General features: G+C 42.8%; 1 protein-coding gene across 1 annotated transcript in view; it reads right to left on the reverse strand.

Annotated features, from left to right (window-relative positions):
• Window positions 1–5,156: 5,156 nt before the first annotated feature.
• The window catches only part of LOC147906079 (chromo domain protein LHP1-like), a 52,075-nt gene continuing 40,516 nt past the window's right edge, over window positions 5,157–16,715 (reverse strand). Inside the window, exons 5-6 of the mRNA XM_087376439.1 lie at window positions 6,241–6,301; window positions 5,157–5,974 (exon numbers count right to left, since the gene is read on the reverse strand). Coding sequence (XP_087232565.1) covers window positions 5,921–5,974; window positions 6,241–6,301 — 115 coding nt within the window. The 3' untranslated portion in view covers window positions 5,157–5,920. The remainder of the gene's footprint in view (window positions 5,975–6,240; window positions 6,302–16,715) is intronic.

Below are 16,715 nucleotides of genomic sequence, written 5' to 3' on the forward strand. Positions count from 1 at the left end.
ATATAAATGAATGAAAAAGAAGATTAGGGTGTTCTGCACCCACCAAAACTTGTGTGGCTCTCTATTTCTCTCTCTCCCTCTTCCGTTCTTGCTTCCGTTGAGAGCACTCTCAAAATGTAATCTGACCATCCATTGATATCTATGCACTGCTACCCAACTGACACAATCTACCCACTAAAAACTGTTCCACTGATATCCACTTATGCAGCCCATTGATACTCGTTAAATAGTGAATGGTCGGGTTTATTACAAGGCACTTCATATGGCAATAAATGTGAAAAATAGCCTAGAAGGCTTTACAAGGTTTTTTATAACAATAAATGAGCTTAAATATTTGTGCAAATGCAATAAAAATAACCAAGACTTACAATGAAATAAAATGACCACTATAGTCATCAAGCTCCAATATGCCCCATGACATGTAATCTTTCCACTGATATATGTAATCTGTCCACTGATATCTGCTATCTGCTCATGCAATCTGCCCATTGATAAACTTCTTGGTAAATGGTAAAAGGTCTTATTTAATAGCATGTTATGAGTGTGAAACCACATGTGAGCGAAGGGACTGACAACAATTAGGAACTAGTTAAAAAAATTTGAGCATGGCTTTGATTGGCAACTTGGAGAATTGTCTCTTCTCTAAGGCAATCTAATCTATGCTAAACCAATCGTCGAAGTGAAGAAAAGCAATAAATAATTTATTTATCTGTGTTCATTTTAATGTGCTGGGGTTTAAGAGGTTTAAATATGCAAAAGAAGGGGTTTCGATGTAGAGGCTAAACCTGCATGTGAGAGAAATGAAGAGCAAGTATCCAAAGAAAAGTTAATATTTTTCAATTTAAAAGATGAATATATATAAAAATATTATCTCACCTTCAAAACAAACCATAAATTCACTCTTTTATAATTTTTTAAAAGTATAATATAAAATTTATCTCTTTCCTCTGAACATTCTCTCTCTCTCCCTCTCTCTCTCTTTCTCTCTTTCTCTCTCTCTCCCTCTCTCTCCCTCTCTCTTTCTCTCTCTCTCCCTTTCTCTCTCCCTCCTCTCTTCTCTCTCATATTTCTCTCTCTCTCTCTCTCTCTCTCCCTCTCCCTCCCTACTCTCTCCCTCCCTCTAGCAGCCATGGCCGCCAAGAGACCCTCTTCTCTCTCTTAATCTCTCTCTCCCTCTCTCCTCTCTCTCTTTCTTTCCCTTCCTACTCTTCTCTCTCATTTAAGGAGCCCCTTTTCTCTCTCTGAATCTCTCTCTCTCCCTCTCTCCTCTCTCTCTTTCTCTCCCTCCCTACTCTTCTCTCTCATTTCTCATTCTCTCTCTCCCTTTGGCGGCCACGGCCGCCAAGAGCCCCTCTTCTCTCTCTTAATTTATCTCTTTCCCTCTCCCCTCTCTCTTTCTCTCCCTCCCTATTCTCTCTCATTTCTCATTCTCTCTCTCTCTCTCTCATTTCCCATTCTCTATCTCTCTCTCTCTCTCTCCCCTCCTCATTTCTCTCTCTCATTTCTCATTCTGTCTCTCCCTTTGGCGGCCACAGCTGCCAAGAGCCCCTCTTCTCTCTTAATTTCTCTCTTTCCCTTTCTCCTCTCTCTTTCTCTCCCTCCCTATTCTCTCTCATTTCTCATTTTCTCTCTCTCTCTCTCTCTCTCATTTCTCATTCTCTATCTCTCTCTCTCTCTCCCCTCCTCAAGAGCTCCCTCCCTACTCTCTACTCTCTACTCTCTAGCTCCCTCCCTACTCTCTACTCTCTCCTCTGGCGGCAAGACTTTTCATTCTCTCTCTTTCTCTCCCTCCTCCCTCTTCTATCTCTTAATCTCTCTCTCTCTCCCTACTCTGTTTCACTCTTTCTCTTCCTCTCCTCATCTCTCTCTTAGTCGCTCTCTCTCCCTCCTCCTCTTTCTTTCTTTCTTTCTTTATTTCTCTCTTTCTCTCTCTCTCTCTCTCTCTCTCTCCCTCCCTCTCCTAATCTCCCTCCCTCTCTCTCCTTCTCTACCTCCCCTCTCCTCTTCTCTCTCTCTCTCTCTCTCTCTCTCTCTCTCGCTTTCTCTCTTTTCACTCAAATTTCAATAAGAAACTAATTGAAATAGAACTCAAACTCAAATAAGAAACTAATTTAAAAAGAATTGTAATGCCTACTAAAAAAACCCCCTCCTCTCGCTGCCACGACTGCCAGGAGTTTTCATTCTCTCTCTTTTACTCTTTGAGTTTTCATTCTCTCTCTCTCTCTTACTCTCTCTCTCTCTCTCTCTCTCTCTCTCTCCCTCCTACTTTCTCTCCCTCCTTTCTTTTCTCTCTTAATCTCCCGCTCTCTCTCTCTCACTCTCTCTCTGTCTCCTCTCTCTCTCTAGCTCTCTCTTTCTTTCTATCTCTCTTTTCAAATTTAGAACACAAATTTCAATAAGAAATTAATTGAAATAGAACTCAAAAACTCTAACAAGAAACTAATTGAAAAAGAATTATAAGTAAAGAAAAAGAATTACAAGAAGAATTGTAGAATTGCAAGTCAAGAAAAAGAATTGCAAGTACTTGGAAAAAGTGAAAAAAGTAAGACTCTACTGATCCTTGCTCTTCAGCTCTTGGTTGCTTCAATGAAATGAGGAGAGAATGAGAATGAATGAATGGAAAGATGAGTATATATAAGAAAAACTAGCCCACTCTTCCCACTCACGAATAAATTTGAATTTTAAAAAAAGAGGGACAAAGTTATTCCTTTTGGCACTGGTGAGTGTATGGCTTGCATAATAGTTGTTTGATACCATTCTTTTTGCTCATCCCCAAAACTTTTATTCATTAGGGAGAGCTTGAGGCTAATTTCATTGCACCCATCTCAACTATCATCCACATTATAACAAGAAACATACGGCTGCATTGTTAAACAAACAAGGATAGTCAAACGCTTAATACTTGTCAACAATTTTTATTGAGGTTCATTTAAGGGGATACCAAGAGATCAACATGTATGCCACCATAAGCATAGAATATATCCAACCTAACAAATCTTGTGCAATCAACTTTAAACACAATTATTAGTAAATGAGAATTTTTAAAAATAACTTTTATGCAAAGGGCTACCTTAGGTTCTCATCAATACCAAAGCATAAGCTGCCATATAGGGCTTCAAAATATTTCAAAACCCTTCCCTCTCTTGGGGACTTTCAATCAAGGATAAAGATGTTGAGTCAACAAAAGACTTAAGCATTGGGAGACAAATACTAGTAACATTAAATCAAACCCACAAACTCAGTCACAATACATTATAAAAACTCATTCCATCATTATATTAATACGTGTGCATATTACCTAAATGGACTTGTAAGTTATCATACTACACTACAGACTCGTTGACTTGTTAAACACCATTGTGCTAACCCACAAAATGGAGTCCAAAAACGACGAATTATCTGAACAAAGCAAAAGCGATGCAAAGCAAAACTTAATACCGACAAACTTGTGATTCGCATCACATCAACTGAGAACATTGCAGTTACTACTGCACCAAGTAGTACCAATGCTTTAAACTTTTTATTTGATTCATGTGTTAGAACCATGACTAAGATACCTATGACCAAACAGAACGCTTTATAACTAATACATGGAACAATTATTCCATGACTAAGATACCTATGACCAAACAGAACGCTTTATAACTAATACATGGAACAATTATTCAATTTGTTTTTCAATGCATCCGAGACCTTGTAGAGAGCAATGCAACCACCAATGCTTCAGCCACTAGTATCACTTCAAAGGCACTAATAGAATTTTTAGTAGTCCATCCAATTTGGGAAGAGTTAGAATGAGTTTTGCAATGCTAAGATCGGAATTTAGATGAGGGTTACAACACCAAGTCTAAAACAACAAACTAGAACTAAAAATATAGATGTCATTGTTCCTTTATACAAGCCCAACGTGGAAGAATTCTCTCTAAATACAAGATGTACATCATGGCTGTAAGAAAAAGAGATTGTTTCACCAAACAGGAATAAAAACACAGAAAATGGAATAACCAGTATCCTCATTGAAATTTAAGTGCAATAAAATTGGTAACATGCTGAAGAATGCATTTCAAGAGGGGTAGCGAATGCCACAATGTCATAAGGATAGTACTGAAATTTTTTTATACCCACCAACCACCTTCGCATTCAGCCCCCTTCAAAGTTTCAATAGATTATATATGGAAGAAGTTTATCATACTTGATGGTTCACCTTTTATACCTGAGGAAGCTCATAACTTAGGCTCTTTGCTTAACAAATTTTGCAAAGCCATAGTCCATCAAGGAGACCAATTCATTTAAGATGGATAATGAGCTCCTGCATGTAGGCAAATGATACTGGATGAAGCACGACAGCATTAACAGTGATGACATGGACACTCTGCTCATCCATAAGAAACTGGAAATCAATCCTGATACCATCTGGTCAAATAACTAAGCAACCCCCTTCAGACATGCATATCTCATTCTAGATGACATGGACACTCTGCTCGTCCATAAGAAACTGGAAATCAATCCTGATGCCATCTGGTCAAATAACTAGCCAACCCAACCTTCAGACATGCATATCTCATTCTAAATACAGAACATCCTACCAAAGGGCTTCAAAAGAACTCTTCCAATTTTCAGCCAACTCCTCCCATGTTCCAATCAGGAAAGCTACTATATTTAGCATAAGTGGAAAAGAAAGCATCCTTCCCATGCCCAAGTAAATTAAAATCATTGACATGAAAGATGCATGCAATCTTTACTTACGACACCACCAAGGATGATATGAAGAACCGCCAAGGATGATATAAAGAACAACTTATGACACCACTTAAATAATCTCAGTAAAAGTACTTCGAAAATTTAATGGTACATTCAAAAGGTGTCAGCAATGTCAGACTAATCACAGTCTATCACACAATTCTTACATTTTCATACATCTGCACACGTCCATAGACAACAGAACGAGCTAGACCAACACACCATCAAGGCTACAAGTAGATAGCACAAATCAGCAGCTGAGCTGGGATGGAAAGCCTTGCATGTGTACTTATATGCATGTGCTACATCAATGATAAGCCCATCTTTCCTTCAGATAACAAGAGTTGAATGCTTTTGAGTTTTTTGACAATAAACTTTATTAAGAGACTGAAATGGTGCCTTACTGGAAATCCATAGATGGAAAAGAGTCGACTATAAACAGTTTAAAACAAGTTGTCTAAGACAGATACAAGATTACCCACATAATCCAAGGGAGTACATTTCTAACATCATCAACTTCTGCTTTAATAGACGGAGGATTCGTGAAGAACTACTATGCCATATTCATGATATCCACATCCTAAGTTGTCTCACAGACCCGTTCATGCTAGTCAAGTGCAGTCTTCGCTCATCTGGTTCAACTGCAGATGGAAATTCGTTCCTATAAATTTTAAGGACTGCCCTTTTCTAGAAGTGCCCTTTGTCACGATTGCCCCTCATCCAAAGAAGGAACTTGTAAAGTGAAAGACTGTAATACTGTAAACTTGATCTAGCACTGTACTGAGGAGAAGTATTTCCTGTTCATATGCCCTGCTGGGGACCTCAATCACCATAGCCATTATTCTCTTCTGCTCAGCATCTCCATAGGACCAAAAAAGGAAGGTGTTCATAGAAGGAAAGTCTCATGGTACATAAGTATAAAGCATTCATGCAGGAATGGGCTGAAGAAAACAAAGAGCTGGATGTATACTGAGTAACAAGAACCAAAAACTTCTGTGACACAAAGGTTCACTCCACCAGAATGCAATTACAGAAGCCTGCCCCTTCAGAGGTTGGGGTCTCTCATTAACCTCATCTCAACAGCTAACTCCTCAAGGAGCAAAATAGTACTGGATAGCAGAGCTCGTTGAAATGAAAATGGATCTGAAAAGCTTTTTCCACACCTTTTCCAGATTCATATTTACACAATAGTTGAGGGACTGTAGCGCAAGTGTTGTTCGTAAAATTCTATCAACTGAAAAACAATGCAATCAGTTAGAGAAACAGAAAGGGGAGCTTCTTGCATGCAGAGGGAACTTCAGAGAATATTAATATGAAAACACAGGACCCAGGTGTTTACACTTTAGCTTGATTTTGAACATTAGTACAAACGAAGGTATCCCCCTTCACAGAAAAGGTGTATTGTCCCACAACAAAAGCAGGCTGACCATGACGTAAATTTAAAAGTCCCGTGCAGAACAAAACTTTCAAAACCAGTAAAATTAAGCACAAAATACTCACAAGCAATGGGTGATTTGCTCTCATAAACTTGTTGTCTACCAACACCTCTCGACCATCCGCCCTGAGACCCATCAACGAAATAAGTCATCAATGAAAAACCAGCACCCTGAAGCACAAGATGATCCGAAGACTGCATCTATCTCATTCCTGCAACTGCTAAAGATAGTCTAAAAACGTATGAAAATAAACATGTCAAGTACCCCTCATCTATATATATAGTAGTCTCTGAATGCCAACAAGCAGCGGTGCTTATTGAGAACAAGGAATAAGCATAGCAGGTTTAAACAAATACAACTTATTATATCAGAGATTGGTTGGAAGATTACTCTTTTTATCAATACATGACCAGAAATTGCTTGCACAGTTGGATGTTCTGTTAATTCTCTTCAAGCCAAGGGAAAATCACTAGAGGACTGGTTTACGGCTACTCCGGTATCTGAAAGATCCACAGAAGCAACGTACAGACTGGCTTGCTCATCAGCTTGCGAGTCCCTTTGGCTCAAATGGCTACGTGAGAACTTGGTCAGTCTTCAGAACACACAACAGTGATTCTGTGTGACAACCATCTGGCATAGCAACTGCAAAGAACCATGAGTTACGTGCTCAATCAGGGTTTATCTGAACTTCACTCCAGGGCTAGTCATGGACAAGCTGGTGGAGTTGATTTACTGCCCGACATCAGAGACCTCCTCCAGCTGTTCACCAAGGCTCCCTACGAGAGCAACTGGAGCATCTCATGGGCGTAGGCCCAGTGTAAGTCAATGAGATTAGAGGTCACTACCCCACTTGAGCCCCCATGTGAGAGGACATATGGACCGATGGACCATGGATAGATGGGTATGCACATGGGATGTCATGGGCATCTGCTGCCCATGGCATAAACCATCCCCTCAGTACAGCAGGTACAGCAGCTGTACATAGCTGCTGACAGCTGAACTTCACACCAGGGCTAGTCATGGACAAGCTGGTGGAGTTGATTTACTGCCCGACATCAGAGAACTCCTCCAGCTGTTCACCAAGGCTCCCCACGAGAGCAACTGGAGAACCTCATGGGCATAGGCGGCCCACAGTGTAAGTCAATGAGATTAGAGGTCACTACCCCACTTGAGCCCCCATATGAGAGGACATATGGACCGATGGACCATGGATAGATGGGTATGCACATGGGATGTCATGGGCATCCGCTGCCCATGGCATAAACCATCCCCTCAGTACAGCAGGTACAGCAGCTGTACATAGCTGCTGACAGGCCAAGTCCAAGGCCATACAGGTGCAGCAGTAGCAGCATTAGCAGCAGTCACCAGGTTATAATGTCAGCAACAGGTGCTGGCATCATCAAACTGCCAATCGACAGTGACATGTGGCAGGACAGTTGGTCTGTCAATTCCCAATGGGCTGACTCGGCAGGCGAGCAGGATTTGGTAGAACCACCATGAGTTCCATCCAGCAAGCCTTCCGACCCCAGCAGTTCTTCTACCACCCACAGCACCTCTGACTACACAGGCTCTGGTGACAGCTTCCACCATGGTGAAATGATGCAGGCCAAGATCCAGATCCAAACACAGACAGAAATCTGACCACCTCTTCACACACATGCTTCAGCTTCAAGAGATGCGGGAGGATAGAGAGTGGGCTGTCAAAGAGCAAAGGAGGCCCACAAATGAGCAGATCAAGAAGCCAAGGGAAAGCCCCTGGAGAGGCCAAAGAGAATCAAGATCGTGACGCTCAAGAGGAAAAGGAGAACGCGACCACCAGCTCCTCATTTCTCTACTCTGACCACAGGGAGGGGAGGAAACAAAGAGGGTTCATCAGCCCGCCAAATCATCATGTCTCGGGAAACTCAACTTCTTATGGTAAGATGCCAATACCAACCCTTTATTGTTGACCTCCTCGCTCAACCAATCTGAGAGTCACTTCTCAGTAGCACCAAGGGAGACGACGAGCGGTGCATTCTCACATCACTGCACCGAGTCGCTTGATAGCACAATTGGCAAAAGGATCATCGCCTCTTTATTCGTGGACGTCATTCCTGAAGGATACGCTTCCTGCAACCTCAGTACTTGTCTGGGATCGGATCTCACCTGGAATATGGCTGACCGGTCAGTTACACACCCAGTTGGGTTGATTAGGACCCCCATCGGGTACATTCAAGGCCCTGGTCAGGTCAATCATATCTGGGGAGGTATCCTGCACCTTTACGCTTATATAAAGGCAAGTCTTGCACACTCCTACCAAAGCCCTTTCACAAGCAAAATGCAAGAGGAAGAACTGCAGTCCTTTGTGTCTTCTATTTGCAGCCCCCTTCTGGCTGTTGGTACCAGGTATACACACAACGCCGCTACATTTTGTAGCTCGTCTTGAGTAAGTTTTCCTGTAGTTTTTGAATTAATATACAGATATTGCTTCGGCTGTACTTACTGCTGTGAATTCCATTTGCGGTTTCATTGTTTATGCACCATCTTGTGAGAGATCAAAAAGAGATCCTTCTCCTAGATAGGGTTGCATCAGGAAGGAGACCCTTATCCTAACAAATGACTGCTTTCTTCTCAGCCATCATGCTGCAAGAAGCATTGTATCCAGACCTACAAAAAGTGTGTCAAAAGATTATTTGGGAGACTCTTCTTACTTGACAATATCTTTTCCTAAAGAATACTTTTGCTCATATCTATGACTTGGAATTAAAGCAGTCTGACATCTCTATTACCATGAACATACAAGTGGGGGAGTCTGCTTACTTGACAATATCTTCTCATAATGTCTTTTACCAAGTGGGAAATATTCTAACTAGGACAACTGTTCTAAATACCTTCAAAAGAGGTTGAGATCTATGGGGCAAGGAGTTTGATTGGGACTATGCCAAGTGTTCTTATTCTCTGGAAGTTGGATGAGGCTGAATTCATCTTTGCTCCAAGTAAATCACTAACTCATGAGAAGTGGTCGCAAAATCCTCTGGTGTGTGTGTGTGTGTGTGGTGTGCGGGCTCTCCCATATATATTCCACTGGTAGACACCACACAGCTTTCATCAATTCTCTCCACTACCTCTCCGGCAACGTTGGGGTCTTTTGTCACTCGTCTTTTTTTGTACCGTCAAGAACTTGAAGACTCTTGACCCCTCCACATCAGAGGAGATTTTTTTGTACTGAGGATTAGGTCCCGGTCCCATGGGTCATTTTTGGCCCCCCGAGGACGATAATAAATTCTACTTCTACTTCTACTTCTACTTCTCTCTCTCTCTCTCTCTCTCTCTCTCTCTCTCTCTCAAACACACATACACGCGCGCACTCACTCCCCCTTTGAACCAAATAGGAATGGAATTAGCCAAGGTCAAGGCTCCTAGGAAGGAAAATAGACAATATATCATGAGGGTGCGGCCCTAATCAAGGTTTTAAATGAACACCAAAAGAGCCTCAGCCTTAAACTAATGTATGGCCGTTCATTGTCTATTTTTCAGACTACAATGTAGGTATCCTATAATAACACAGAATAGGTTTTTTACTATCCCATAGACTTGTTGGTCTTCTGTGGACATTACTAGAAATTCTTTCTTTGTTTCTTTCTTTCAGTCTCATAGACCCGTCGATCTTGAGAAGACCTCTGTGTGTGTGTGTGTGTGTGCGCGCGCGCGCATGCCGCGCGTGCACGCGGGCTCTCCCATACATATTCCACTTGTATGTTCATGGTGAGAGAGATGATGAGCTACTTTAATTCAAAGTCATAGATATGAAGATAGATTTGAGATGTGGTTACCATCAAATCAGGGTGAAAGAAGGAGATGAGCACAAGACAACCTTCCACACAGAACAGGGCTTGTATGAATTCAAGGCGATGCCTTTTGGCTTGACTAATGCACCGGCCACCTTCTAGGCATTGATGAACAAGATATTGCAGCCGATTCTTTTCATCTGCGTGCTGGTTATCTTTGATGATATTCTTATTTACAACAAGGGTAGGCATGAGGACATTGAGCATGTGAAGCATGTGCTGGAAATTGGTGCATCAGATTTATGCAAAAGCCAGCAAATGCACTTTTAAGGCAGCGGAGGTTCAGTACCTGGGGCATATTGTAAGTAGACATGGCATTCGAGTGGATCCCACAAAGGTGAAATGCATCAAAGATTGGCCTCAGCCACAAAACCCCACCCAATTGAGAGGATTTTTAGGTCTTGCTTCCTTCTACGGGCGCTTTATTCGCAAATTTGCCAAGAGGACAGCTCCTCTTACAGACTTCTTGAAGAAGGATGCTTTTCTGTGGTCAAAGGAAACACAATGCAGCTTTGAAGACCTGAAATTTGCTCTCACTCGTGCACCTCTCTTGGTATGCCCTGATTTTTCACGTCCTTTCATTGTGGAGGCAAATGCTAGTGGCAAAGGACTAGGGCTGTTCTGAGGCAAGAACATGGGGTAATAGCCTTTGAAAGCAAGAAGTTTCATGCCAAAAAGCTCAATTACCATGTTTATGATCAAGAGATGTTGGCTATCTAAAATTTAGGTCAAAACAGATCATAGGACACTCAAATTCTTCCTCACCTAGCCAAATTTTTCATATAAGCAAAAGAGGTGGGGGGCTGCAGTCCAAAACCTATGATTTTGACATTAAGTACAGAAAAGGGAAGAAAAACGTGGTTGCAGATGCCTTGTCCAAGATGCGAGCTTGCAATTTGTCAGCTGCCCCTACCATATATCAAGAGTGGATTCACGGCATTCAAGAAATGTATATGCAGAATTCTAAGGCAGCTCCCATATTTTCAGGTTTGCAGAAGCCTTCTACTCAGGGTCATCAGAATTCAAATTGCATAATGGGTTGTTGTGGTGCCAGGACAAGAATTATTTAGTGCCAAACTCAAAATATAGACACTTGGTTTAGCAAGAAATGCACTCCTCTCCCATGGCGGGACATGTGGGTGTCACTAAAACATATGAAAGAATCGAGCAAAGCCTTACCAGGGAAGGCATGTGGCGGGTTGTGGTTAAATACGTGGCTGAATGCTTGCCTTGCCAACAGAATAAAGTGGACAGCAAATTGCCCACAGGTCTCTTGCAGCCATTACCCATTCCAGAGGGCAAATGGATGCACATTGCAATGGATTTCATCACAAGAAACAGGCCCATTTCATCCCACTAAGACACGGTATTCAGCATCACAGGTTGCTTGGCAATTCATTGAGCATGTCTTTAAGCATCATGGTTTCCCTCAAGAAATTGTCAGTGACAGAGAAGTAAAATTTATGGGTCACTTTTGGTAGGAGTTATTTACAGCAGTGGGTACTTTAGCACTGCACACCATCCTAAGACTAATGGACAATCGAAAAGAGTGAACAAATGGATGGAGGAATATTTGAGGCACTTTTGTCATGATACTCAGAAGTCTTTGGATAAATGGTTGGCACTTTACTCACACCTAGCACTGCACACCATCCTAAGACTAATGGAAAGTCGAAAAGGGTGAACAAATGGGTGGAGGAATATTTGAGGCACTTTTGTCATGATACTCAGAAGTCTTTGGATAAATGGTTGGCACTTGCTGAATTTTGCTACAACAGTACCAAGCATCTCCATTGGCATGAGCTCGTTTGAGGAAATGCACAAATGCAAGGTCGGGATGCCTTCTTCAATTGATGGCATGGCTGTGAAAATTCAGCAAGCACGGAGAGGATGGATGCCCTTCTGCAGTTGGCTAAAAAGAATATGCATGATGCCCAAGCCAAGCAGAAGAAATATGCAGATGAACGTAGGAGGTTTTTTTCTTTCAAAGAGGGAGATTATGTGTATTTGCATCTCCATAAGAACCGTTATGCCTCGCTGAAAGGTGATACCAACACAAAGCTTGCTCATAGGTATTGCGGTCCTTACAGGATCATCCGCAAGGTTGGAGAGGTAGCATATCAATTGGAGCTACCCAATACCTCCAAGATCCATGATGTTTTCCATGTGTCCTTGCTGAAACCACATGTGGGACAGCATGTCCATATTCTTCCTGAGTTGCCACTTGTGGATGAGAAGGGCCACATCCTCTATGTTCCAAGGCATATCATAGGTTTCAAAGACCATGTACTCTGAGATCCAAAGTCCCACCAGAACGTGGTCCTTTGATCTTACCACCACGTACTTTTACTATATGCCGGATATCTCTAGAACTTGAGCCCACGAGCTCCACCTCGAGCATATGTAGACTCTCCGTCCTTTGACCTCAGCTTCTTGCTACCCTAGGAGACAGCCAATACTAGCCCTAGTAGAGCTCAGTCTGCAGCCTCTATTGCACTCCTCTGCCTCTTGATGTAGGCCTGGGGATGTGTGAACTGCCACTCCTCCTACTCCCAAGTTTGCTGGATGAGTTATGAGGCTCCTAGCCTCTCGTTTTATAGGCCCCAAGGCCTGGCAAAATAGCCAACTGGATCAGGCCTCCTGGCAGACTTTGCTGCCCCCCAAAACCAACTAGGGGGCTCTCAGTTTGAGGCCCTTTTGCAGGGCAGTTTGGCCGACCTGTTGGTCGCTTTGCTGACTGACCTGGTCGGCCTTTTTAGGGCTGCTGCTCCCAGGCCCCTCCCTTGGGCAGTACCAAGGCTAGGTGGCTGGCCTTCCATAGCCACCACCACAGCCCCCTTTGCTGCTGCAACATCTGTCCCTCAAGGCACCTCTTTGTCTGGCTTTCTCCAGCCCCATACCTTCACTTCTTTGCTGCTCTTCTGTCGCCTCGAGCCAGGCCAGATCTAAGGCTGGATGCCCTGCCATCTCTCCTACACATCAACTCCTTCGATGCACCCTATGAAGCTCCAATTTGGTGTGAGGTGCTGCCCATGTGGTAAGTCATGCACGATCTCCCAATTTGCTTAAGAAAGGAGTATGTTCTTTTCTAGTGTTTGTACGCGATGAGCAACCAAGTGAAGAAAAGTCAGATCCTCTCACAAAAGAAAGATTAGATTTCCTTCAGGAATTCTCTGATTGCTTCTCTCAAGAACTTCCTAGTCACCTCCCTCTTGAGAGACCAGAAGATCACAAAATTGACATAGTTCCATGGTCTTCACCTCCAAATAGACCCCCATATAGAGTTAGTCAATCCCAGCACGATGAAATCTTCAAGCAAGTCCAAAAACTCTTGGACAACAACCCAGTAGTTCTCCCTTCTGCTCTCCTGTCTTACTAGTCCAAAAGAAGGATAAAACCTTCAAGATGTGCGTAGACTATAGAGCCTTAAACAAACAGACGGTTAACAACCGTTTCCCGATTCCTCGTATAGACGATATCTTTGATCGTTTAGGAGGATTTGAAATTTTCAGCCGCATAGATCTTAAGAGTGGCTACCATCAGGTACGAGTTGTACCTGAGGACATTCATAAAACAGCCTTCCAAACCACATTTGGGCTATATGAATATATGGTAATGCCATTTGGCCTTACCAATGCCCCAACCACGTTCAATCGGCTGATGGAACGGTTGTTCAGGAACTATAGATAGTTCACTGCCGTCTTCTTTGATGACATCCTCATTTTCAGCAAGAATGAGGAAGAGCATAAGGAGCATCTAAAGATTGTATTTCAAATCTTAGCTGAAAATGCTATTCACATCAATGAGAAGAAAAGTGAGTTCTTTCTTCCTGAGATTCACTATCTTGGTCACATTATCTCACAGGAAGGTGTCCGTATGGACCCAGCCAAGATACAGACAATTGTAGAGTGGCCTAACCTGAAGAATGCCCATAAGGCCTTTTCTAGGCCTATGCTCATATTACCGAAGGTTTATTTGGCATTTTGCTGAACTTGCAGCCCCTCTACATGATCTCACTAAGAAAAATCTGAAGTTCAGATGGGCCCAAAAAGAAAAGGACTCTTTTAATGCTCTAAAGTATGCCCTGACTACAGCTCATGTACTTATCATTCCTGACTTAAGGAAACCATTCCTAGTAGAAGTTGATGCCAATGGCGATTGCCTTGGGGCTTCTCTTACCCAGGATGGTCATGTTGTGGCCTTTGAAAGCCGACGGCTAAGAGATGCTGGACTTCAATATGATATCTATGAAAAAGAACTCTTAGCTGTAATTCATGCTCTCAAACTTTGGAAACACTATCTTTTGGGATAGATTTTCTTGTAAAAACTGATCATGAAAGTCTTAAATATTTTCTAACTCAACCTCTAATCAGAGAGAGACATATGAAATGGTCTACCTTTCTGCAATCATTTCATTTTCGGATACAATATACTCCTGGAAAAGAGAATGTAGTGGCTCCTGCCCTTTCTCGTAGACCACAGCTTCACCATATTTCAGTTCCCTATCATGAATAGCTAACAGCCCTCAAAGAATTCTATGAGGGAGATGCTGATTTTGCTCAGCCATGGGCACATCTGAAAGATGGAGGCACCCATCATGCCTACCACATCAGGGATGGCTATTTATTCATGGAGAACAAACTATGTATCACAAAGCAGCTTAGATCTAAAGTGATGGAGGAAAGCCATAACCCACCCTATGCTGGTCATAGGGGTATTGTGGCCACTTTTTTAGCCATGGATAAATTTTTCTACTGGCCTGACATGAAAAAGGACACTGCTGCCTACATTTCAGCTTGTCTCGCATGTCAAAAAGCTTAGTATGAGAGAGGAAAACCCAAGAATTTACTGCAGCTCCTACCCATTCCTGAGAGACCATGGGAACACATCACCATGGACTTCATTACAGGAATTCCCAGGACCAATCAAAATCATGACATGATTTGGGTGATAGTAGATTGATTCAGCAAGCAAGCCCACTTCATTCCTTGCAGAAAGAAACTCAAGGCACCTGAAGCTGCCCATTTATTTATTAGACACATCTTTAGGCACCACGGCATGCCCAAGTCTATAGTATCAGATAGAGACTCAAAGTTCACTAGTAACTTCTGGCAGGCTTTGTTTGAGAACCTTGGAACTCTTCTAAGTTTCTCCTCAGCTTTTCATCCTCAAACGAATGGCCAAACTGAAGTTACAAATAGTACACTCTTGGATTTGCTGAAATTTTATGTGCATGACCAGCAAACCTTTTGGGAGAACTTTTTTCCTCTTGTGGAGTTTGCTTATAATAAGACAATTCATTCCTCCGCTGGAAAAGCTCCTTTCAAAATTGTATATGGTAGATCTTTACCAACTCCACTCATGCAAACAAAAGAGAAAATCTTTGCCGCTAATCAATTCGTGGAGGATTATGACTCTGCTTATGCCACGGTTCGAGCAGCCATTCAAAAGGGACAAGAGAAACAAAGAGCAGCTACAAATAAAAGACGGAGGGCGTTTGCAGTGAAAGAAGGCCAATGGGTCTTATTGAAATTTGAGAAAGCCCGGTTAAAAACCAAAGTGGGCAAAAAGCGCATCTACTTCAAGCTATCCTTTAGATATTATAATCCTTTTCAGGTGTTGCAGGTAATAAATGATGTCTCAATCCGATGGAGACTTCCAAAGCATTGGAAGATCCACGATGTCTTCCACGTAAGCTTGGTGAAACCCTTGATTGAGGAACCACCTCAAGAGCCCACATTGGACGATGCACCCGAAGTAGAGGACACTCAGATCTTGTTGATCCCACAGCAGATTATTCTGCATAACTTCACTACAGGACGTCGAGGCACGACTCGCAAGATGTACCTTTTAAAGTTCAGAGGGCTCCCATCCACCGATGCCCAATGGGTGGATAGAGCTACGTTTCAGGAGTGTCTTGAAATCTTGGATGCTTAAGAGGAAGCATTTCAGTTGAGAACAACCGAATGAAAGACGGAGGGAATGTCATCCTACTTCAACAACATGTATCCACTTGCTTGGTATTATTTCTTTTTGTTTTTCAATAGCTTGCTTGGGAGTATGGGCATTAGTGACCCACAAGAGTGATGGCCTCTCTTTGAGAGGGACATCTGGAAACCACACTCCACCTGAGTACGCAAACATGGGACCAATCAAATGCACAGATTGCATACTAACCTAGGAACCATTCAAGAGAATGTTTCCTGAGCTTTGGGTGTGGGCCTGGCAACACGCCAAGAGTAATGGAGATACAAGATAAGATGACAAACAAATGAGCTCAGTATGGCTTAATTATTACCTTAGAGTACGTCAATAGATAGTACAAGCTGTTAGGAACCCGTGGGTGCGATCAGAATTGAATTCTGACAGCTTTGAAATTTTAGGGTTTTTGGGAGTGACGTGGCAAACTGCCACATGGAATCTGAGCTGGCAGGTCAATCCACGTGTCCCACACATGTGGTAGCATGCATAGCAAGTGGCAGGGCATGCAGGCCAAGTCTCTGGCCAGGTTGTGGGCTGTCCTCTTTGGGACTGCAGCCCACCAAAAATCTGGGACAAGTGTCCACCTTCCACTCTGGCCCGGGTGGGAGTGGGAGGGGGTGAAGGGGGGGGGGGGGGAGGTGGGGGGCTGAGCTATAAAAGAAGGCTTCTCCCCTTCATTATGTGTGGGGGGGGGGGGTATATATAGCCCCCCAGCCTCCTAGTCGGCCAG

The sequence above is a fragment of the Dipteris shenzhenensis genome, chromosome 1, assembly GCF_047967505.1.
Source record: "Dipteris shenzhenensis isolate YYH24624 ecotype China chromosome 1, Dip_SZ_1.0, whole genome shotgun sequence".
Lineage (NCBI taxonomy): Eukaryota > Viridiplantae > Streptophyta > Polypodiopsida > Gleicheniales > Dipteridaceae > Dipteris > Dipteris shenzhenensis.